Below are 24,815 nucleotides of genomic sequence, written 5' to 3'. Positions count from 1 at the left end.
ACACACCTATCTATGTGCCTTTATTTCCCCACCTTTGGTGGAAAGGTTGTCTCCTCCCCGTCCCTCACCTCCCCCATCAAATGAAGATTTCCAAATGCTTTCCAAAAGCAAGTGAGGCTTTTCCTGAGTAGAGGTCTGATGGTTAGAGGGCCTCCACTGTTTTCATAAACTATACCCTTGAAACATCACCTTTCCTATCCAGCTCAGGTTTCTTTAAGTGGTGTGAGTGCATGGGCGCCTGTGTAGCCATCTGTGTGCAGAACCAGCCTGGACTCTCAAGATTTTACTCTAAAGCTTTTACAGTTCTCCTACCAGACCTGACTTTATCTAGTCTTTCCAAAGGATTCAACTTAGTTTTTATGGCATTAACCTTTCTTTTGCTTACATATAATTTCACTAGATTTTATAATTCTAATAACAACTGAAACTTGCATTAAGAGCTTTGGATGAAAACCCAACTGATGCTTGGAGTGTTCAACATCAAGTGTTGCTAACAGATATGTGTAGGCCCTCCAGAGTTACCTACTAGCTTCAGCTTTCAGCTTGTACTGAACATTTGTCACTAAATTTTGCAAAGAGATACGAGGTGGTTTATTTAACTCTGGTTTTCTAATCTCTAAAAAGCTCAGAATAAAGTTTGTGACGCATTTCTAGGTATTTATAGGACATGGTGGTTCACATTTTCTTCCTACCTTAACCTCTGACTTTATCTTTTTATACTTGTTTTTTTTTTCTTTTATGCTCACAGATTTTCTTTTCGTGGCCCATTAGACCAGTGGTTCTCAACCTGTGGGTCGCAACCCCTTTGGGGGTCGAACGACCCTTTCACAGGGGTCGCCTAAGACCATCGGAAAACACATATATAATTACATATTGTTTTTGTGATTAATCACTATGCTTTAATTATGTTCAATTTGTAACAATGAAATTGGGGGTCACCACAACATGAGGAACTGTATTAAAGGGTCGTGGCATTAGGAAGTTTCAGAACCACTGCATTAGACTAAGGGAGCTCCAATCTTTTGCTAGAATAGCAATGTGATTGTGCTTAATGGGTGTTTGCTTTTGCTGTTGTAGACCATGTTCTGCAAGATTTATTTTCTAAAGGTAGCGCATGAAGAATAGTGTACTTAGTTAAAATTATCCTTGAACATCCCTTGAGAAGGCTCTGTGGCTCAGCCCAACCCATCGTATCTCCAGAGGTCTAAAGCCCTTAGTTTTTCCATCAGCTTTGGAATAGATCAAGATTACGTGGAGTGTCAAAGGAAGTAGTTTGGCATGTTTTCAGGGGGGGTATCTGGCGAAATGTAGGTATATTTAAAACCAGGGGGGTGTGGGATGGTCACACAGAGGCTCGTGGGAACTGACATGTATGCCTATCACCTAAGGAATTTTAAAGCACATGGTGCCTGGTATTATTTATAAATGTATTCCTCCCTTATGGATTAGCTAAGTCTCATCTTACTGAGAAAATTAAGACAGAAACTCATTATGTTTCCTTTCCACATATTCAATAGGACATGCCAAGAAACTTTTACAGCAGTAAAATAAGATGAAAATGGAAAACCTTTGCTTGCATTTCCGAGCCAGGAAGAACACACTCTTAATGTTTTTTTTGTTTTGTTTTTTTAAGATATATTTTATTGATTTTTAAAAAATATATTTTATTGATTTTTACAGAGAAGAAGGGAGAGGGATAGAGAGTTAGAAACATCCATGAGAAAGAAACATCGATCAGCTGCCTCCTGCACACCCCCCACTGGGGATGTGCCCACAACCAAGGTATATGCCCTTGACCAGAATCGAACCTGGGACCCTTCAGTCCGCAGGCAGACGCTCTATCCACCGAGCCAAACTGGTTAGGGCCACTCTTAATGTTTTTAAGTTGGTGTTTCAAAAATTAATAACTTCACTCTTTCAAGTTTATAAGTTAGTTCTTGGGTGGTCACACTGCTGACGTGAAAATGGACTCATTTTCTCATGTGTTCTTAAATTGAAGTAATTTCTTCAAACCTTAAACTTTTAGAGCAGTGTGTGCGTTCGGATTATCAGGGCCCGTTCCCATGTTAGCTGGAAATCTTTAAAATATGGGCTTCTTAATTTATTAGTAACTCGGCACCTCTTAATAACAGACAGAGTGTTTACACTTCACATATGTCCTATGAATAAACTAATAAACTGTTAGTCTTCAAAATAGACCTACACATAATACCAGTATTAGTGTTTTTCTTGGTAGACTATCAATGCAAGGCTGTTATTTTGTGGGATTTTTCTCCCCCATTCTATACTTTTTTTTAATTCAAGATGGCTGAACTGGAATATTTTTTTTTAGTTCAGACAAATTTGGGAATATAGCATTTGACACTTTTGAGACCGTGATGCCTGAGGACACCTGATTTGGTTTTAATGAGGCAGCATTGCATATGCTGTAGGTTTCAGAGTGGGCTTGGGTGAGACTGCCTGGTTTTAAATCTTGGCTCTCCCTTTTACTGAACACAGTAAATTATTTTTGTAATCTGTGCGCCTCAATATCCTCATCTATAAATGTGCATATTAATAGCAGTATGTCCCTCATGGGGTTATTAGGAAGATTAAATGAAATGGTATATTTAAAGCACTGAATCAGTCCTCATGTGTTATAAGTTCTCAATAGATTCTTATTCATGTCAACCTTGTTGTGTACTGGGGAATGGGATCCACACCAGTGGGTGCCCAGTACATATCAAATGACTGGTTAAAAGGAATTGTGATGCTTTGCTGCTCTGGTCTTTCACTTCCACCCATCCTCTGTCCATGCAGGTGGCCCCAGCCATTAAGGAGAGAATGATGAAGAAGGGAAGCCTGATGCTGGGCTATCAGCCCCACCGGGGGAAGGTCAACTTCTTCCGCCAGGTGGTGATCAGCCCTCAAGTGAGCCGGGAGGACATGGACTTCCTCCTGGACGAGATAGACCTGCTGGGCAGAGACATGTAGCTGTGGCTTTTGGTCCCCCAGAGGCACGGGTCTGTCCTGGGGAGGGTTACAGATCCAGGATGTCTGGGGACAGGCACATAGGCGATTACAGCCCTTCTCATGAGAAATAGGAAACAGCCCTTCCAGGCCCAGCAAAGCCAAAATGCTAAGCGAATGGTGTTCAGGACTCTAGCTGCCTGGGCACTATTGTTGCTGTAAAAGAGGAAGTGAAAAGTGAATTTTCTCAAGGATTATTGCTGGGACAGAGAATTGTAGAGAGTTTAGTAAATATCATGTGGTGCCTGGAATCAAAGCTTTTGTTGCTCTTTAAACTTTAAAGAATGTCTAAGTTAATAGTTTAAAGCTGAGGTTCTCAAAGTGCAGTCCCTAGACTAGCAGCATGAGCATCACCTGAGGACTGGTTTAAAATGCAGATCCTTAGCCCCGCCTCCTACCTGCTGAATCAGAAACTCTGGCGCCCAGTGGCGCCCAGTCTTCTATCTGTGTTGTAAGGAGTCTTTCCGGGTGATTCTGAGACAAGGTAAGACCTGAGAACCAGTGGTTTACTGAAACCTCGTAATGACTGAATAATTGCTCTGATGTTTTGCCAGCAAAGGAATATTGAATATTTCAGTGGTCCCTGAGCCAGGCTTTGAGAATATAGCTGTGGCATTGGTAGCACAAATGTTTAGGTGTGTCAGAAGTATACCAGAGCTATTTTTGAAAGAGAAGCTACTTAAGATGTTTACTTTATAAAGATATATCTTTTATGCGGGCTGAATGTTTATTCTCAAAAGTTGAAATCAACCATTATCCTAAATTATTTAGAGAGAAAAATAAAGACAAACAATGTGTTGCATGGCCCTTTAAATCAAAGCAATAATCCTAATTTACTTCTGAAAATCATTGTATCATTAGTTTGGCATAGACGTTAGATATATGTGTCTCTAACTATGTACCTTTTTTGGCTTGAGGGGCCCATTTCTTAGCTGGTTCTCTGCTTGTAGGAAATAAGCAGAATGGAGTCCACAGTGATACATTCCCTTTCTCAGGCTTTGAAATGTTAGTGTCGATATTTAAATGGTTCATATTGGGCAGAGAATCTGGGAATTAGAAACCTTTCAGTGCAGATACCTCCTCCATATTCCCTGGGAGTAGGTGATGGTAGTTCTATCTCTTATCCTGCACCTAGATATCTAGGAGAATCTTATTTAACTGAGAAATAAGCAACATGCAGAGGTATGGTTGCAGAGTTCAACTAGGTAAAATTACGAATCTAACTAGAGCGCCGATTTGGAAAGCAAATGATTGGAGAGTTAGACTTAACACATGAATTAACCTTCGGTACTCCATCATTAACTTGTGTCGTTTAAATTTTGAAGAGTAAAAATCAGATGTGTATGTACTCTGCTTTTATTCCATTTGTGGGTGTGTGGTTTCTTTGTATCTCCACTGGGCAAAGAATTACTTCCGTTTCTGGTGATAGGGATTTGTGTTGTGCGCATTCCATTTCTCATTGCCTTTTGTTTTACTATCCTTATAAAATGTGCCTGAAATGGACGTTTGCAGTAATGTGGGTCTCATGAAATAAAAAGCCACATTAGCACACACTTAGTGTTGTTTTCTTTTCCTGTTATTTCCTTTTTACTAAACGAAACCAACACAATTTAGAAGTGATGTGGGCTCCGTTGGCATTTTAGCTAAACAATTGAGTAGGTTGCAAGCTGTTTTTAGTTGTTCACACCTCGAATTAAATGGCAACAGCAGCTGTAGCAAAGTGTGGACTTGCCTCTTATTTAGACCTTTTTCTTCTCCCGGGCAAGGTAGGGACGGAAACTCAGTAACCACAGCTCAGCCTCAGCTGTGCGTTGTGTGAGAGATGCAAGTTCCTTGATCAATTAAAAAGCAGCTGCTACCAGGTAGTTTGAAATTTCCATTTGGTTCTTTAAATGTCAAGATGTACAGCACAATGAGGTATTGACAGAATGGTCAAGAATGATTTTTGTATTAAAGGTTAATTATAATTCATTCACTGATTAAACGTATTGATAGTGGTGCTACCATATTCCAGGCAGTTAGCTCAGTGCTGGGATAGGTATTTGTATGTGTGCAGTGAATGAAATAAAAAAGGTCCCTGTTCTTCTGAAGCTTTTAACCTACTTGGGGCAGACAGTCAACAAGTAAGTATGTAACAGGTCAGGTGGTAGTAAGTATTTTGAAAGTGAGAGTGGGGTGTGCTATTGGGGAAAAGTGGGTTAGGCAGGGTCTCTCTGTAAAGTACCATTTAAATGGAGACTAAGAAAGTAAAGGAGAGAATCATTGGGTATCTGGGGGAAGGGTGTTCCATGTGGAGGGCATGGTGAGCTGCAGGCCCAGGGAGCTACACGCATGGTACTTCCGAAGACAAGCATGGAGGTAAGCATGGCTCACGCAGAGGGAATCATGGGGTGAATGGTGGGTGATGAAGTCAAAGAAATATCTGGGAGTCAGTACACTGGGCCTTGTAGGTGGGGACTTGTTAGATGGAAACACATTAGAGAATCTGAAGAAGGTATTGAATGATTCAACTTATATTTTATTTATTTTTAATTGAATTTACTGGGGTGTCATTGGCTCACAAAACCATACAGGTTTCAAGTGTACAACTCAACAAAGTATCATCTATACACTGTGTCGTGGGCCCATTGCTCCAAAGTCACTTTCCTTCCCCATTCCCCCCGCCCTTGGCCCACTTCCACCTCTCCCCCACCCCCTTTCCCTCTGGCTATCACCACACTTTGTGTCTATAGATTATGTATATATGTTTCTTTTAATCCATTCACCTTCTTTCATCAAGCCCCCCAACACCCTTCCCCTCTGATAGCTGTCAGTCTGTTCCATGTATCTATGCCTCTGTTTCTATTTTGTTCATCAGATTATTTTGTTCACTAGATTCCACATTTAAGTGAGGTCATATGGTATTTGTCTTTCTCTGATTGGCTTGTTTCACTTAGCATAATAATCTCCAGGTCCACCCATGCCATCACAAAAGGTAAGATTTTCTTTGTTGCTTTGTTTTGTTTTTAAACGGCCGAATAGTATTCCATTGTGTAAAATGAACCACAGTTTTTTTATCCACTCATCTACTGTTGGGCACTTGAGCTGTTTCCAAATCTTGGCTATTGTAAATAATGCTGCGATAATCATAGGAGTGCAAATACTCTTTGGAATTAGTGTTTCAGGTTTCTTCGGACAGTTCCCAGAAGTGGGATCTCTGGGTCAAAAGGCAGTTCCTTTTTTAATGTTTTGAGGAAACCCCATACTGTTTTCCACAGTGGCTGCACCAGTCTGCATTCCCAACTTTACATTTTAGAAGGATCACTGGGAATACTGTTTGGAGAGTAGGGGGTATGTTGGCAAGTGCGTACTCAGGGTGACCAAATAGGAGGCAATTGCAGTTGTTTGAACAAAAAATAATGAAAGTTTATACACTAGGGTTGTAGTGAAGGAAGAGGCTCAGTATTAAAGGTAGAGTTGATGGGTTGGCTAATGGAGTGGACTGTTCAAGGAGAAATAAAGAATTAAGAATAGTATCATATACTTTTGGCCTGGACAACAGCCTCCTTACTGCATCCAGACAGTGCTTTGGGGCATGGTCCAATCTCCTCATCAAACTGCAACCTGATTAAAACACAAAACGGATCCCCTCTCTCACTTTCTTGGAAACTTCCTCTTAGGATTGACAACTGCCAACTTTGCAGAAGACCATCAGCAGGCCTGTTGGCCAAGCAAAGCTAAGTTAATTAGCCCCATTGAGTGTGGGAGAGCATTGCCTTGAGAGACTCTTCTTGGTGTCTCAAAAGGGAGAGGTTGGAGGATATTTACAGGCTTCTGGTCTGTGCTCAAGGGGCCTACGGGGGCTCTTTCAAGGCAAACTGATTGGGACACAGTTCATCATGTCCTAGTGGAGAACTGGTGGGCACAGCCAGATGAGAATCTTGACCCATGCCCTGATGAATAAGCTGCTGTGTGACAAGCAAGCTGTTTCTGCAGGTGAGGCAGTCTCTTGTCCTGATGGGAGAAGAGACAAGTCAAGAGTTTGTCTGGATAAATTGGCTGGCAGGAATTTGCTAAAGCAAACAGGAAAGTTGTTCATTGATTTACACTCTTAACTTTCTGAGCAAGAATCTCCTGAAACAAATGGTTAAATCACGTTGACATAAGTGATCTCAGTCCTGATAGGTAAGCTCTACAGAGGCAAGTGACTTCCATTTTCAGGATAAAGATCAAATTTTGCCCGTGGCTGCCAAGGCCCAGCATCCTGCCAACCCCCAGTTTAACTTTAAGTTGTGCTGCCTCCCTCTTGCTGAGAGCCAGAAAAATGAGCCTTCTTTCAGATCCCACCCCACCCCCTGCCTCTTTACCCTGCATGCCAAAACCTTTGGATGTAGTACTCCCTCTTCCTACAGTGCTATTTCCCCTTCACCTAACTAAATATCTGCTTACAGTTTATATTTCAGCTTGATTCGCAGTTCCTTGGAGGCGCCTTCTCTATCTGCCCTCCGCCTATCCAGAAGGTACTCTGCAGCAATAGAAGCTCTTTGTAATTTTCTTAAAATACACGCATCACTCTTTGCAATTGCATATCTCTGTGCGTTTTTAAAATTAAGATGTATTGTCCATTGGAGACTTAGCACATAATCATCACTCAATAAATAATAGTGAAAATAAGGAAGGTTGGCATACAAACTGTGATATTGAATGTTTGGGTTAGTAAATGTGCCCCTGAAGAAAAAGAGGAATGTTCCTCCTTAAAAAAAGAACTTAGATTTGGCTTGTCACAGAATGATTTTCTTCTTTGGACAAGTATGATTTTGATATCTGAATATTTGCTCACAAGAATGTAAAACTAGAGCCATAACCACCTTAAGTTATCACAAGTTGTGGGTTGGTTAACATTTCACTAGCATTACCTGGAATAGACTCACACGTGAAATATTCTGCAATTCTGACTTATATCTGATAACAATATGGCTCATGTGGATGGGGAGTTTGAAACAATTTTTATTCTGCTGTTTGAAGGCTTTGAGATTTCCTTGTGTTGGTCATTTCTGCTGGGGGAGGTTGTTGGGAGAACTATAGCTATAATCAGCTTCTGACCACTGGAAGCTACTGATTCCCAAAAGAGTCCAATAATCATGACGGGCAAATATGACTTAGGTTCATTCACAACAGATGAGGCCTGATAAATGTCTCTTGGGGCACTGGGGCAACTCCTTGTTGAAATTCAGTGGGCAGTGGGCTCTGTGGATGGAGCTTCTCACCAGGTGCTCAGTGTGAAGGATGAATGATGTGATTCCCTGGCACAGAAGACACGAGATGCTCACTTAACTAGATCCTGGAGATGCTAGAATGTCTGACTTAGTCTCCACGTTGTTCCCATGGGCTGACAATTTAAGGCGCCACTCCACCAAGGTGTGGCTGTCCTCTGGATTATGACTTAACTTCAGTCTGCATGTTTCCTCCAGCTCTCCAGCACACTGGTCCCCAGCCTCATGGATGTTGCTCTGCGTCATAGTCCCCTTGTCTCCCTTCACCCGGGGAATCTCGGCTAGACTCGGTGTTGTGGACATAAGAGGCCTTGTTCTGATTCAACCCGTCTTCCTGCTTGCTTTGAGTCTACCACCAGCTTTTGAAATTCAAAAAGGCCTTTTCTTCTTTAACAAACCTACCTAGAAATCATCATGCCCCCCCAGGTCATTCCCCATAATCTGGCCTGAATGGGCATGCGAAGGCACATCATGAACAAGAAACTTACTCGTATGTTTATTTCCCAAACCCTATTCAAAACCTCCAGAGTCTGATAGATTTAGAAATCCGGACATTTGGGGGATTTTTAGAAAGCTAGTAAGATGGATATTATGTGAGACCCTAAAGTGCGGTGTAGGTGACATCCCCATTATTAAACACATTAATATTTCTGCCAAATAACATAAACATTCACCCTAAGTGGGATGAGGAACAACTATAAGTAGCCTCCCATCAGATTTAGAATCTAAGTGAATGAGGACATTTATCTAGTATATTTTTTTCAGAGCTCTTTGATTCGAAATAGCAAATAAAGGATATGGACCTGCATTATCTCATTCCAACTAGAAGCACCATTGTCTGCCATTTTGTTCTCTTTTTCGTATTTTGTCGGTGCTGTTAGCCGTGAAAGAAGCTGTTCTCCCATCAGACCTAGGAGATTTAGGAAATGGTTGAACACAGATTCAAGAAAACTATCAGATGGAAGTGTGATTCCCTTTATTATACTTGAGGCTGTGCAATGCATACAAATAAGCCTGATGTTCTTTTGTTGCAGGATGTGAACATTCCCTCTCATTATGGAAAAATAATCAATTGCTTCTTCTTCCCTTTCTTTCAAGCATTAGAGAGATGGAATGCAAATATGTCCTCCTCTGGGGAAGGTTTGAAGATTAAGCAAACTAATTACTTAGTTGCTAATAATTCAGGCTCCAAGTTGATAGGGTACCAAAATCTGTTGAGCAGAGAGCAGGAGCAAAGCTTGGGCAAAGAAAAAGGTAGGAAGTCGAGAATTCCTAGGACTTAAAGGAGTGACAGTCATGAGCATCTCTAGAGAAGAGGGACCCTGCCTGTTTCTCCAAGGCAAGGAGCTGAGGGCCTGGTGGGTTTTAAGAAAGTAGCCCATGGTGCCCCAGGAAGCAAATTTAGACCTGTGGCCCTCAGGTTCCCCCACGAATAATTCCAAGTCCTCAAAACAGTGGTTCCCAACCTTCCTCATGCTGCGACCCTTTAATACAGTTCCTCATGTTGTGGTGACCCCCAACCATAACATTATTTTCGTTGCTACTTTATAACTGTAATTTTGCTACTGTTATGAATCATAATGTAAATATCTGATATGCAGGATGTGTTTTCATTGTTACAAATTGAACATAATTAAAGCATAGTGATTAATCACAAAAACAATATGTAATTATATATGTATTTTCCGATGGTCTTAGGCAACTCCTGTGAAAGGGTCGTTCGACCCCCAGAGGGGTCGCGACCCACAGGTTGAGAACCACTGCCCCAAAGGCAAAGAAGCAGGGGAGAGGCAGACCTGAGCAAAGGCAGCAAGTGGGATAATGGGCCTCTCAGGAAACCAGCTTCACTGACAACCGAGAACCAGCAGTCCCCCAAACTTTGCCCCTTTTCGCTGCATAAAACCTGAAACAAAGGTAAAACCTTAGGAGTTAGTGGGGAAGGTGGTCTCCAAAATAAGAGCTGAATTTCTCACGGGCCCAGCAGGATAGAGGTTCAGATTAAAAATTAAGTAGGTTTATAGAAAAATAAGACATGTGACATTTCTTACACACCTGAGTTTGTAATCTGAGGATACTAACCATTACAATTTAATTAAAATGTTAAATTTTACATTCTATAATGTTAGTTATAATGGCGACTGATGCCTCTTAAAAACAAGATTCCAGAATGTCTTTCTGGTTTGATTTATTTTAAGAAAATGATTCCAAAATGGTGAACTAGTGAGATCAGCACACACACACACACACACACACACACATACACACACACAGCACCACACCCACACATGCAGATGTTGGACAGCAGGCCATTTTTGGTTCATCTATCCCCTTCCACTTTTATTTAGCAATATTTTATTTTAAATTTCTTACTGTAACTGACACAATATTCGGGGGTACAACATAGTAATTAGACATTTATGTAACTTACAAAGTGATCCCCACAATAAGTCCAGTATCCATCTAATACCATGAATCCTTATTACACTATTATTGACTGTATTCCCTATGCTGTACTTTACATCCCCATGACTGTTTTTATAACTGGTCATTTTTGTTTCTTAATCCCTTCTCCTTTTTTACACAGCCAACCCTAATCCCCTCGCATCTGGCACCCATCCCTTTGTTTTCCGTATCTGAGTCTATTTCTGTTTTGTTTATTTTTTTGTTTTGTTCTTTAGATTCCACATATAAATGAAATCATGTGGTATTTGTCTTTCTCTGATAACTCTATTCTTACTACTCTCCCAGGTCAGTCCTGTCATTATCCCCATTTTACACACTGAGAATCCAAAACACAAAGTCCAGGGCTAGTCAGTAGCAGAGATGGGCTTTGAACCAAGGGGTCTGATTCTAGAGGTCCCTGTTCTAGTAATGTTGATATGATTACTCAAGCAAATGAGAATAAATTTCAAAGGCATTGTACCTTTTTGCATGGCCCTAGGACACTGGGGCTCGGTTATTCTGTTGTCTGCCATCTTGGACATGAATGGAGAGGAGACATTGGGAGCAATTTCAGATGCTGTGTGCAGAAGTGACTTAATGATCGTGTGTGTGTGTGTGTGTGTGTGTGTGTGTGTGTGTATGCATGTGGAAAAGAAGAGAACATTTCACAGTGTATGCAATTTTAGCTTAATTACAAGAGGAAGAGTGTTAAGTTATTTTTAAATGCACCAAAGAGCAGGAGGTGTATTAGAATTAAATTACACCCTGTGAGGCTGATTGGCAGGCCATGTAATGTTGGAAAGTTCACAATCTTGTCTTTATCAGCTCAGTTTGCAAAGTAGGCCTGAAAGCTGTGTCCCCAAACCCATAGTCTGGAGCTATAACTAGTCAAGTTAAAAAAAAAAAAACCTAATTGGAAACGTGATAAGCAACGATTAGGCAGCCCATTTCAGGAAGAAAATGAACAAAATGAGCAGATGCCAACTGCTGTGACTTTTGTGAAAAAGGATGGACACGGGTTTAAATGAAAGGTTTTCTGTCAGTCACCTAAGGAAGGCATTTCCCTCAGGGCTGCCTATTAGCATGTCATTTGCATAGAGAAGTTCAAACAAAAACCAGCCCCACCAGCTAGAAACTCTTGGGCACAAAGAGCCTGCATTCAAAAGCTGCTGACTGGTGGGAGGGAGGGCGTCCCTGTAGAGGGCACTGGGAGTCTCACTGCCAACTGGGAATGCCCCTGACCTTGCAGTAGCGAGAACTGAAATAACCCTGGCAAAATGGAGCCCGCAGGGGGTCAGAGGACCTTGGCTCCTGTTTTGGCTGAAGTTCTTGGGCTGGAGCCCAGAGTCCATGTGCCTTTGAGGAATGACTTTCCCGGGGCTCCCTGATGGTCACAGCTCCCCTCCAGGGCAAACTGCATCTTCCTCCTCCCTGTTTTGAAGGCTAAGGAGTCAGCCCATCAGACCCTCCACCTTGTCCTCTAACCACAGCTGCATCTCCTGTTCAAGCAGGAGTGTGGACGCTGTGTCTGACTGTTTCTGTTCAAATCCCAGCCTAAAGACTGCTCCCTGCGGGCCTGTGAGCTTGATGTCCCTATCTGCCTCAGTTTCCTTGTCTCTAATATGGAGGAAAGACTACCTCCTAAGTGTGTGGTGAAGATTAAAGTAGACAAAGAAAATAAAACAGAGAAGCGTGTTTGGCACTTACTGAGTGCTCGATATATGTTAGCAATTAACATGGATTTGCCTCCTTGTGTGGAGCTAACATCAATCATTCCTATTCATATCCCCTGTAGTTGCCAAGAATAAATACCGTCATGTATTTAGTCCATTTAAAACAAATCAATTCATTTTTAAACTCAGCTATATTTCAGGTAATAATATTTGTGAATGCCCAGGTGTAATATGTTTATTTTTCCTAATATACATTAAAATAAAAACAGACCCACTGAAAGAATGTTTTCTAAGGTTGGCACCATCTGAAATACCAGGGCACATTTCACAGGTTAGGCAATGCTGTCCACACACAGTCATTCATCCCTCAGTGGTTCTCTCAGCAAGAATTGAGACAACACTTACCAGGCAAATGGAGAGCCAGTTGGGCAATAGAAATGGAAAAGCACCTTCCCTGTCCTCACTGAGCAAACAGACACGCAGGGGGGAGATGAGAACAATGAGAGCCCTGGAGATGGCGGGCGGGGGGGGGTGGTGGCCGGGGGGGGGGGGGCGGTTGGCCCTCATTCCACTGGGCAGGCCAGTTCCCACAGGTGACAGCATAAATAAAGAGAACCAAGCATCATTCCAAACTGTTACTCCAACTTATTCCAAATTCCCATTTTAAGACAACTTGGCTTTGCACCCAGATTCTACCTCCTGGAGATCTGAGGCTTCTTCCTGGAGTCCTCTGGGCATGATTTCTCATCTGTAAAACGGGCACGCTGTCCAGCTTGTGGAGCTGGTGGAGGATAGAACCTGCTCCCACAGCAGGTCCCGGCGAAGGAGAGTTTGCCCCAGGGGATCGATCCTCTTAGGACAGGGCCTTCCTCATGGGCAGGCCTGCGGTACATGCCTGGTTCTCCCCTGGATGGTGAATGCTCTCTCGGGTTACCTTGAAACCTGCTTTGGGAAAGCAGCCCTTGGCATACTATACCAACTTAAAATTGGCCGTAGGAAGGCTTTCCAGGGTCAAGACACAACTCCTAGAGCAGGGGTGGGCAAACTTTTTGACTCGAGGGCCACAATGGGTTCTTAAACTGGACCGGAGGGCCGGAACAAAAGCATGGATGGAGTGTTTGTGTGAACTAATATAAATTCAAAGTAAACATCATTACATAAAAGGGTACGGTCTATTTTTATTTTTAGTTTTATTCATTTCAAACGGGCCAAATCCGGCCCGCGGGCCATAGTTTGCCCACCGCTGTCCTAGAGCCTTGCATGTATTTCCTGTCACAACAGTATCCTGTATAGGTGGAGGCGCATAAGATCCCATTAGGAACTGAGGCATGGAAAGGTTATGTCACTTGCCCAGGTCAAATAGCTGGCAAATGGAGGAGCAGGTAACTATTAAAATTAGTAACCACTAAAATTGCCAACTACTCGCTCAGATATGTCTCTAATGCCCACAGTAGTGTGGGACCACATCATCACCTAGCTCAGTGATTCTCTGCTAGAGCAGTTTCTGTCTCCCCCAGAAGACATTTGGCAATAATGGTGACATATTTGGTTGCCACAACTGTGGGGTGGGAGCTACTGGTATCTAGCGGGCAACCTACAGTGCAAGGGACAGGCCTCTCCCCAAACAATCATCTAACACAGCATGTCAGTAGTGCCGGGTTTAGAAGCCCTGGGTAGGCATGACCTTCTTAACTCTGCAGAACCTTAACTGTTCAGCACCCAGCTGATAATTCGGAAGAAGCCACAGGATGTCCGATTCCAAAAGAGAAAGCTTCAAGTTGGGGCAGAAAAACCACACGTGCTTTGTCACCGGAAAGCAATAACCCTGAGCCAACTGCCCAGGGTACATTTACCTGGTGATGCAGATAAGCTGGTTACAAGCCTCAGGTGGGACACTGTGGCTGGGTAGAAAGGAAGAGCGACGAAGCACGACATCTGGCAGAAGTCGAAGATAGTCATCAGCCAGCTGCTCGTGTAGAGAAAGGCGGAAATGGAAGAAAGAGGCACGTGCTCTTAAGCAGCAACTTTGGCTGAGCCACGCCCTGGGAGAAGCAGTCATGGGGATGGAGGCAGCTCCCTGGATGGTGGGGAGAGGGGCACTGGCTAAGACAGCAGCCAGGGGATGCAGAGGGACCTGCCAGGGTCCTGGGAACGGGTAGGCCACCCACAGCGTCGGCTGCATCTCATGTTATTGAACTGCTGCTATGAGTGCTTTTTTTTTAAGGGGACCTGAGGCTGCCAGTTGAAGAAGGAAGTGAATGGAAAAGTTTGAGAGGATTCTGTCTTGTGATATTTTTCTACATAAACTGCAAAATAACCAAGTGAGGCTACAGGGCTTGGCTACTATGAATAGGAACAGGAGACAAGAAGCTGACCTGAGTACTTTCGCTTTATTCAATCTAATAAACATTTTATTTATATAAAAGACGAACGATGCACAGTATGAAAATAAGTGCTTGAGACATTTGATATAAAAAGAGTATATAGCATTCACATTCCTATTTTAATACATTGAGTATGGCTGAAGTGTTCCATAAAAGAATAAAACTTTCCCTTTATGTAGAGTAGTAAAAAAAAAAAGTCAGTATTTTTAGGAACTACAGATTATTCCTTGGTCTTCTTCTTGAATAAGAAAAAAAACACATAAATCAAGCCACAGTATCATCTGATTCTACATTCCAGTTTATGCTGATGATGACCCAGAAGTGATAAAGCTCTTTGGAATCATTAATGGACCAGTATTCTAGAAATTCGCCACTAGAGGTCAATGAGCCACAGCTATTGGGCGGTGTCAACAAGCCTTAAAGTGCTCGGAATTTCTGGGCACTTCCCATGTAATGTAGCCAACCTGTCCTCAAGTTTCAGCCCCTCATACTCCCTCTTCCCCCCACCCCCCCGCCCCCCCACGGGACAGGGTGCCTAGAAGTTCCACCTACTCCAAACTTCAGTATGTCTGCTAAAACCCCAATGAGATGAGATCGTCCAAAATCCACAGAGCTGCTTTGCTCACTGCGAAGTCTCTAACATTCCTATATTTGGCAGAAAATAAGTAGCTTAAAAAAAAAAAAGATTATTTGCAGCATTGACACTTGTTTGTGGAAGAACAAGTTTCCTATGGAGTATTAAAGCTCATTCTTTGTTCTCGTCCACGCGGATTTCCTAACTTCAAACAGGACTCCTGTGTCCCACCCTCGAATCCTCACTAGGAGAATCTGCAATGTTGGGAAGGCTGGTGTGATGGTGTGATAAGAAGATCATGAAGAAAGCTTCTTAGAGGAAAGGACTCCCCTCCATAATACAGAGGGGAAGGAAACTCTTAATGAGAGACCTGGGCTAGCAGGATCTCTCAGAGGAGGTCCGCTTTAGTCCAAAAAGGCCAACTTCAAATCTTAACACCAGATGGGGAGAGGGATTGGATCGGCCATAGTACACAGCCAGGGAATGATGCTTGCATGCACATCCCTTACAGGGGGCCTTGGTTCGGGGCGGGGCGGGGGTGGGCAGAAAGCGCAAATGTTTACATCAAGAAGTGAAGCAGCTTTATAAGTGCGTCCACACCTTCATTTTATGAATGATGTGGGTCCGAGAGAACTGAAAACCATCTGCTATCTATTCTCACTTGAGGATCCAGATTGTGTGTGTATGTGTAAAATCTCCAAATATTTAAAAACTGGCTCAATTTTGTGAAACGCAGCGCTGGCCAAGCAAAACACGTGTTCAGAGTGCCCGAGGAAGCAGTCCCGACTGGGGCAGGATCGCAGCTCAAATCCTTCGCACCAGACCAAGATACACTTGAGCACTCAGGAGCCCAGGAGCCACAAGCTACTGGTGTTGCTTAGAAAGCTGGAGACTCACACCAAGCGTGCTGAAAAATTAAACACAAGGAACTCTGGGGGATTTGATCCATTTTAGGAAAGGGAGAGGGCTGGGAGTGAACAAGAATAATATAGGTATGGGGGGGAATAAAATATATATATATATATATATATATATCATATTAGTAGAAGGCATAGCAATTTCATGGACAAGGAAATTTGTCCTGACTTTCCTGCAGCCAGTGAAGGCAAAAACAGGGCTCGAGAATATATAAACTACTCGAGATGGGCCACATTTCTGCGCTAGTTGAGGAAGGTGGTTCCCAAGCCAGGTGTGGGGCCTGAAGCTCAAGTGAACAGTCCAGGAGAAACAGTGGCACAAGGAGCCCCAGGATCTGGTCCCCAAACAGTGGGGCTCTTAAGTAGCTCCCTGGACAGATGAGGGCCCGCACACAGGGAATGATTTTGCAGAAGCGAGTGCATCGTGGCCATAGCAGACTGTGGGACACGGAGCCTCTCTCCTAATGCCAGCCCCACCCTCCCCGCTATGTAGTCAGAGAACCACCCTTCGCTCGTGTGATTGTCAAGTGCTAATGTTGTCATGGATCCCTTCTTCTGTGCTCAGCTCTGGAGCTCTCCAATCAAACCATTTTCCTGGGAATACTAGATCTTTTTCTTTATCTCTTTCCAGAGTATGGCTGTATATATAGATATAGACATATATAGATATATATATAAAACATAGCTATTCCATATTTATATACAGGCATTAATAAAGTGCAAATGTTATTAGCTATTGTAAAAGTCAATCTCATTTCCTGAGGAACTGCTAACACAGCTTATCCTATGACAACGTCAAAGGCATAGAATGCTTCATGTCACCCACCCCGGCCAGCTGTTTCTGCTCAGTCCCATCACTTCCAGGGAGGGGAGTGAGCCCTGGTTTTCCAGGAAGCATCCATCGGCTTAGGGGCAGCTTCCGCTGCCTCTGTTCTTTGGACTTGGCCCAGCCTGCCCTGGAAGAGTTATTTGGTGGTGCCCAACGAGCCATCTTCGGGAATCTTCTCCTCGGAGCAGCTCCTCCCCGAGAGTCTGTCCAGGTGCTCCAGCTCGCTGAAGCGCTCGGCCACACACTGGGCCGTGAGCCGGGCTTCTGGGTCGTGGTCCCAGCACTCAGTCAGAGTCTCACACACCATCTGGATGCCCTGCAGAGGAAGAGAAGTCCACAGGCAACATGAGCGGGGGTGTCGCTGGGCTCCACGGAGGGCCAGATGGTCTTTGTCCTGCAGTGCAGGCCAGGTGGGAAAGAGCCCGTGCATTGAACCCGTTTCGACGGAGCGCTCGCAGTGCGAGGCCAGCCAAAGGCATGCAGACCGAGGGGGCTGTGCATAGCTCTGGACACCTGTTGGACCTGTCCGCTCTGCTGCCTTTTGATCACAATAAGTCGTGAAATGGAGAGACAGCACAAGGACCCTCAGTAAGCTTCTGGGGTCCTGAGAATTCCCAGGAAATGCCCCCGGACCATATCATGGGACCGAATACCAGTCAGAGCTGCCCCACTCCTCCCCAGCGTTAGGCTGGGCCCTGGGAAACAGTTGTTTTTGATTCCTGGCCTTTTCAGAGGGTTCAACCTGACCCCATAATGGCCCCATTCAAAAGGCACATCCAGAAAATGCTGCCCAGTACCCTGGGGAGGGTCTTTTTCCAGGGCTTGAATGTTTACTTTGCATTGCAAATATTTTTGCTATTATTTCAAGTCCTTGTGGGAAATAAAGCAGGCCTGGGGTTAAACAGATAGCCTGTAGGCAGAAGGAGTGTGCCCTGAACAATTAGGCTCAACACTGTTATCTGTGGGGACTACTCACCAGGTGGGCCGAGCACTGCCCTGAGAACCAGCACGCTCCCCCTACTTGTAACTTTCCTGACACACCTCAGAGCCCCTCCCTGCCCTGCTGGGGATCACGTTCATGATGTTGGATTAATTGTATAATTCACCTAATTGACGGTATTGATTGATGGCCGTGTTAAGAGTGGAGTGTTATTGTTGGTACACAAGTAACATTTATTTTATTCTGACACTGTAATTACAGGCAGTAAATTAAATTAAATATTAAGCATTAACTTGAAATCAATAGGGCAACAAATCTCATTAAGGGGAAAAATGTATTATGCAAATTCTTTCCAGAATTTTATAATCATGAATCATGGCTTCATTACAAGAACTGTACAGTTTAGGAGGCATGTTGGAAAGGAACAACACAAGTGCCTTCTGATTTCAGAGTTAACGCCTAACAGTCACCTATCATCAGAGTCTGAGGCCTTGCCCGAGACCCCGGGAGCTCAGCTTTATTAGCTTCTGCCCTGGGAAGTAGCTCTAGGCCAGGACCCGGCCAGGCCAGGCCTCCTGCTCCATCTGGCTTCCCTCAGACCGGACTTCTTGTTTCTGTTTCTTACCCGAATTCATTCGCCTGCCCTTGGGAAAACCTGGGACAGTGCCAGCTTGCACTGGATGACGATTCATCCAAGGCAAGAGGAGGTTTTCCACATAGAAAGGACGGCTCTGTCGGTGACATGGGGCACACTGCTCCCTCTCATGCTTCAATCACGGCTCTCTCCTGGGTGTGTGCTCACAACCGATCACTTAGCTCTTTTTCTCTGACCACTGCCTTCACCTGAATGACCCCCGACAAAGAATTTGGATAAGTCCAGAATGACTGGCCTGCTATAGATGGCCTTACCTACCATTTCTTAAAAGAAAAAATAAAGAAGCCACTAGGATGTTCCCAACAAACAGACTTTCTGTTTGTTCATTTGCATGTCCCTCCTCTTTGCTTTCTTTCATTCTCAGCTCTGCACAGCCTGCATGCGGCCCTGGGCGCACGGCAGTCACCTCTCAGCCAAGCTGGCTGACACACTCTGCTGATTTCTCTCTGCTCAGTATTTCCTTCTACAGCTGAAAGTTTCCAGAAGAAAACATGTGGAACTCAGAAGGGAACAAAACATAAACTCCCTAGGTAAAGGTCTAGAGGTGAGTGGCAGAGGCCGCAAACAAAATATTTTACTGGAACTGAGGGGCCTTGGACAATGGGACAGATGCCCTTCAAATGATGACCGTGAGCCCTCTCTGAACGCTGTATCTACCTGCCAGTTGGGACTTACAATAACAGAGTCACCCCACTTGATTGAAATTTTCCTTCTAAACAAAACCTAATGAGATCACAGAACACAATGGAACCTGCCCTCCGATGGAAGCCCAGTAGCCCAGAATTCTCTCCTACCTGAGGGGCCACTCAGGTTCTCCCCTCATGACAGCCATCCCTTACCTGGTGGTTGAGCCAGGAGCTAGGAATTTCCGGTCGTCCCCGATCTCGCAACACATTGTCCTTCATGCTTTCGACACAGGGATGCTCCCGCACCTTGGAACCAAATGGAGGCTCATACTCTTTCACTTCTGTTAAGAAAGCAGACAAACACAGGGCCATTGAGAAGAGTGTCTGCAGCCGGGGAACAGGAACATGTTGGGAAGGCTGGCTGGACTGCTGAGGCACTGAGTGTCAAGATATATCTGCGACTATGAGTGCAATTTTTAATTTTGGGTTAAAACAAGAAGGAAAGAGTGGTTGTAGAAGGAGCTTGAGGAATATTCCACAAACGATGACTGAGTGCTTGCTCTGTACTAGGTATTGGGCTAACAGCTGGGGACAGAGTGGAGCATAAGACCAGCAAGGACGTCAAGCTTACATTTGAACACAGGCATTCTCAATGGGGTGATGTTGCCCCAATGGAGCAAAACTGGTTCTTTCTTGGGAGGTGGAAACAGTCTTACATACTAGAGTGGTTTGTAACCTAACAATGGTCCACAGTACAAAAACAGATTTCATAGGTGGTGTTGAGTTCCGGGCAATATTCAGCCTAGAAAGGGATGAAATTCTGATACATGCGACAGTACGGATGAACGCTGAAAACATTATGCTTGGTAAAAGAAGCCAGACAATAAAGATAAATATTGTATGACTCTACTTACGTGAGGTACTTTGAATAGACTAATTCTTAGAGAGAGAATGTAGAACAGTGGTTGCCAGGGTGAAGGGATGGAGGGTTAGTATTTAGCAGATTACTGGGATTCAGTTGGGGAAGATAAAAATAAGTCTGGAAATGGATAATGGTAATGGTTGCACAACATTGTGAATGTACTTAATGCTAGTGAACTAATTATTCACTTAAAATGGTTAAAATGGTCTATTATGTATATTTTCATGAGAATTAGTGATTTAGAAAAAAAAATGTCTACAAAGTCTCCTTAGGATAGCAATGATGAGAAAAAGTTTTCAAAATGCTGTTCAGTAAGATGATAGAGGGGAGACATTAATAATAACATCAATAAACAAAAGCTTAAAAAGTAATTTTCCTTCAGTGAGACATGCTGTAAAAATAATAGAACATGATGTAACCCCTCACTAGGACTTCAGGTTTCAACTAAGATCAATTTCTTTATAGAAACTTTCTTGAATATACCCCAAGCCATTCTTGATCAGATGTCCTGGGCAGAGTCCTACTTTATCATATGTTATATTTTAATATAATCGCCTGCTTCTTTGTCTTACCCAACTAGACTGTGAGCATTCGAGGGCAGATTCAGAGTTTCTTTCTCATTCTTGTATTTCCAGCACCCATGAGAGGGCCTCCCATACAAAAGGCTCCCAACAAATGCTTTGGTGTGTGAATGAATGAATGAAGGAGTGAGTGAATGAATGGCCTGTTGATCCTGTCCAGTTTACAGCAATGTCTAAACTCCGGTTGAATCTTACTTAAAACAGCACACGAATTCCAGTGGGTGGGCTAATAATGCATGTCAGGGAGGCACGGGAAATTGTATAAGATAGAAACAACTCCAGAACTAAAACATGTCAGAGCTAAAAGGGGGCAGTAGGCTGGATTCAACATTCTTCTCCCAAGGAAGTAGGACCTTTGACCTATAGCTTCAAAATAACCCTATTTAATGAGTAAAATTTCTCTCATTGGCCCTCCCAGGCTAAGACGTGAAGAAGCTTTCAGGGCAAAATGACATTTTGTGAGAATAGATGGCTTGCTCTTGTTTGTTTACTTGGTATCTTTCCCAGAACCCTGCTTGCATACTTATCTTCTTCAGCCTCACCCAATCAGGAGAGCTAGCAAGATGTTGTCTTTCTACATAGTTGGAAATAAAGAAATGTGGAAGGCAGGCCTCCCTTCACACAAAGACAAGCACAAACCACCCTGCTGTGCGTACACTTTGCCTGGAAGGGTCCACAGCACTTAACCTGCACTGCTCTTGAGACCTGAGTTTTGCTTTGCCTGCTTTCATTTATTTCTTCCATTCTCTTCCCTTCTACCAAACTGTAAAGTCCCAAGGAAGAGGCTGAGTCTTGTGTCTTGTAACCCCCCAACCAGTGCGAAATGGCTGGGGCCAAATTACATATCTTTTATCCCTGCTTAAGTGCTTCTTTAAGTATTTTTATTTTAGAAAATGCAGATAATTCAAACTACAAAATCACTAAATGGATAGATATAGGCAAAAGCAAATCTCTCTCAACTCCCTACCCCTTAGGCTAAAGGGTGGGATTAAAAATGATTTAAATTTTCCCCTTGTTGTTTGTCTCTTAGCCATATATTTCTTTATTTAAAAACAAAAACAATAAACAAATGTTTTGCCCCCGGTTCATGGGGAGTGAGACTTCCGGGAAACACTATAGAAATGAATTACAAGGAAAATGAATTCCACTTGGGTGTCATGGCAACATCAGACCGCCATTAAAGCTACTAACCACCTGCTCTCATTTCCATCCTCCTCCACATCGCAAGTCTGAAACAACCAGTTTGAAAAGCATAGATCACAGGTCCACGACATTGCTCTACATGTTTTGCAAGGAATACGCGTTGCATCTCGACAGAGGAAAGGAATACAAGTTATTAAAGATACTCTAAGGCAGTGGTTCTCAACCTTCTGGCCCTTTAAATACAGTTCCTCATGTTGTGACCCAACCATAAAATTATTTCCGTTGCTATTTCATCACTGTAATGTTGCTACGGTTATGAATCGTAATGTAAATATCTGATATGCAGGATGGTCTTAGGCGACCCCTGTGAAAGGGTCATTCGACCGCCAAAAGGGTCTCGACCCACAGGTTGAGAACCGCTGCTCTAAGGGTTTCAAATGAGTCAGACAGAGAATGCTAAAGAAGAGTCTTCAGAGATGTGACCAGCACCTCGTTTGTACAGTTGAGAAAATGAAGGCCAAAGGGCGCACTGGATTCCGGGAAGAGCGCTGGGAACTGCCCACGGCATTACGGTCACTCTGATGGAACGGCTTTGCCTTTTTAGGAAGCTTTCTCCTCTCTACCGAGCCTTTCAGAGACCTCTTTCTCCCCCACCCAGCACAAGCACAGCTGGGAACATGCCTGTCACCAACGTGACAAATGTGTCCCTTGCTGCCGGGGTGAGGCCCTTCCCACCAGAGGACCTGAAAAGGGGACCCTTCTGGGACCCGTTGGGTGTTATGGTTTGTCATTCCTCAACAAGCTCTGCAGAAGAACCACTGATGACCAAGCGCACCCCTCTCCTCACTGCTCTTATGTACGGACACTGCACCGTTCTGGGGCTAGGGAAGCCGGAGGACCCGGGGTGGTGGAGATGGGCAAAAGGAGACGGTTGCATTTTAAGCTGCAGGTACCAAGTCAGGGCACGGTTGGCAACAGAGTGAAGGCAGTATTTTCTAGAGTTCCTCTGTGTGCCTTTGATCAAGCAATGCCCAGGCCTCCCTTCTGTGATGAACTGCAGAGGAAGCGAGTTAAGGGGTGAGTGGGATTAGTTCAGTGAGTGCTGTACCTAGAATGAGAAACACCCTTTACAAAAAAATCTGGAAATGCCTGTAAGAAAAAAAGCAAAGAGTCTAGAGAGTAAGACTGAGTTTAGCCCTTAAAAAAAATAGTGCTAACAATATGCGTCACAGGGTGGGGAATTGTCAGTTTTGTTTGCCCTGGCTCCACCCTGAACTAGATAGGAGACGTGTGCACTTTATGCCTCGGTTCCGATATCCACAAAATGAGAGAAGTCAGTGCCCTCCATCATTACTCTGCATGGTGACCCCTCCTATCCGTGGGGGATATGCTTTAAGACTCAAGCAAATGCCTGAAATCGTGCACAGGGCCACCCTCCAACGTGTGTGTGTGTGTGTGTGTGTGTGTGTGTGTGTGTGTGTGTGTGATTCATTTTTATTAAGTCAAGCACATTCACCCTTTTCACTTATAGGAAGCAATTTCCGGCTTCTCTTTGGCACATCCAAATTGCCAGCAACACTACTCTTGTGCTTGGGGGCCATTTCTATGTGAAACAAGGTTGACATGAACACAAGCAATAAGATGCCAAGGCAGTGGATCCGATGATCCCGTGGCTCTGATGGGCCCGACAGTGGGGAGAATGTAAACAGCATGGATATGCTAGACAAAGGGATGACTCCCATCCCTAGCAGGCCTGTGTGCACGATTTCACCACATTGCTCGGTACACTGTGCAATTTAAAACTTATGAGTTGTTTCTGGAATTGTCCATTTAATCGCTTTGAATGACTGCAGTAGCTGAAACTGCGGATAAGGGGAACCACTGTTCACTGCTATAGGACCGACCACTGGCCACACACACCCCTCTACACTTACTCTTTCCATGCACGCGGGGAGAGCTGGCAGTTCACCCTCCCACCTTGCCCAGGGAGCAGCCCTTGACCAAAGACAGATGGGAGCTGTAAGATAAACACCCAGCTTCCTCCTGAATCAGGTGGTGTGAGGCTGAGGTGAACGTTTGACCTGGCACCCCGGTCCCCTGCAAGGTTAAGCTCCAGTTGTCCACAGTAAAGACCCGCTTGACAACACACCACTCATTGGCTTCCTTCCCTTTCATGACTCACTTCCCCGGTCCTTTGTTGGCATTTCCTGAGATCTATTCCCAAAGAACTACATGCACTCAAATTCTTGTTCCAGGCTATGGGACACCCAACCTAAGGCAGATGCCCATACAGTACAGCTATTGGCTCAAACCAAGTCCCCCTCTCACCCACGGGCTGCTTCCCACACCAGGCATAGGAGGCTCAACACCTCAGGATCTCCTAGAGCAGCGGTTCTCAACCTGTGGGTCGCGACCCCTTTGGGGGTCGAACGACCCTTTCACAGGGGTCGCGTAAGACCATCGGAAAACACATATATAATTACATACTGTTTTTGTGATTAATCACTATGCTTTCATTATGTTCAATTTGTAACAATGAAAATACATCCTGCATATCAGATATTTACATTACAATTCATAACAGTAGCAAAATTACAGTTATGAAGTAGCAACGAAAATAATTTTATGGTTGGGGGTCACCACAACATGAGGAACTGTATTAAAGGGTCGCGCGCGGCATGAGGAAGGTTGAGAACCACTGCCCTAGAGGGTCTCACACACCTTTCCTGAGAAACCTCATTTCACTGCTTGAGAACTTGCTCTTCTTTCTGACTTCTTTCCCTTCCCTGCCTTTCCCTGCAGCCTTGTCCCTGACAGAAGCCCCACCTCCACCCCCCAACTCCCAGGCCCTTGCAGCTTCCTTTACTT

The 24,815-nt window shown here is 44.1% G+C and overlaps 2 protein-coding genes across 2 annotated transcripts in view; one reads left to right on the top strand and one right to left on the bottom strand.

The window, feature by feature from the left end:
• GADL1 (glutamate decarboxylase like 1) overlaps positions 1-2,973 on the top strand; it is a gene marked incomplete at both ends in the record, with an annotated part of 135,744 nt that extends 132,771 nt beyond the window's left edge. Inside the window, one exon of the mRNA XM_081106366.1 lies at positions 2,800-2,973. Within this exon, the coding sequence (XP_080962492.1) occupies positions 2,800-2,973 (174 nt within the window). The remainder of the gene's footprint in view (positions 1-2,799) is intronic.
• Positions 2,974-16,844: 13,871 nt separating this feature from the next.
• TGFBR2 (transforming growth factor beta receptor 2) overlaps positions 16,845-24,815 on the bottom strand; it is a 39,222-nt gene continuing 31,251 nt past the window's right edge. The window contains exons 5-6 of the mRNA XM_081105559.1: positions 19,515-19,642; positions 16,845-17,396 (exon numbers count right to left, since the gene is read on the bottom strand). Of these exons, the coding sequence (XP_080961685.1) occupies positions 17,217-17,396; positions 19,515-19,642 (308 nt within the window). The 3' untranslated portion in view covers positions 16,845-17,216. The remainder of the gene's footprint in view (positions 17,397-19,514; positions 19,643-24,815) is intronic.

Source organism: Myotis nattereri, assembly GCF_964212035.1.
Source record: "Myotis nattereri genome assembly, chromosome: 14".
Taxonomy (NCBI): Eukaryota; Metazoa; Chordata; class Mammalia; order Chiroptera; family Vespertilionidae; genus Myotis; species Myotis nattereri.
The sequence above is the reverse complement of the archived record's forward strand: the minus strand, read 5'-3'. Positions and strand labels throughout refer to the sequence as shown.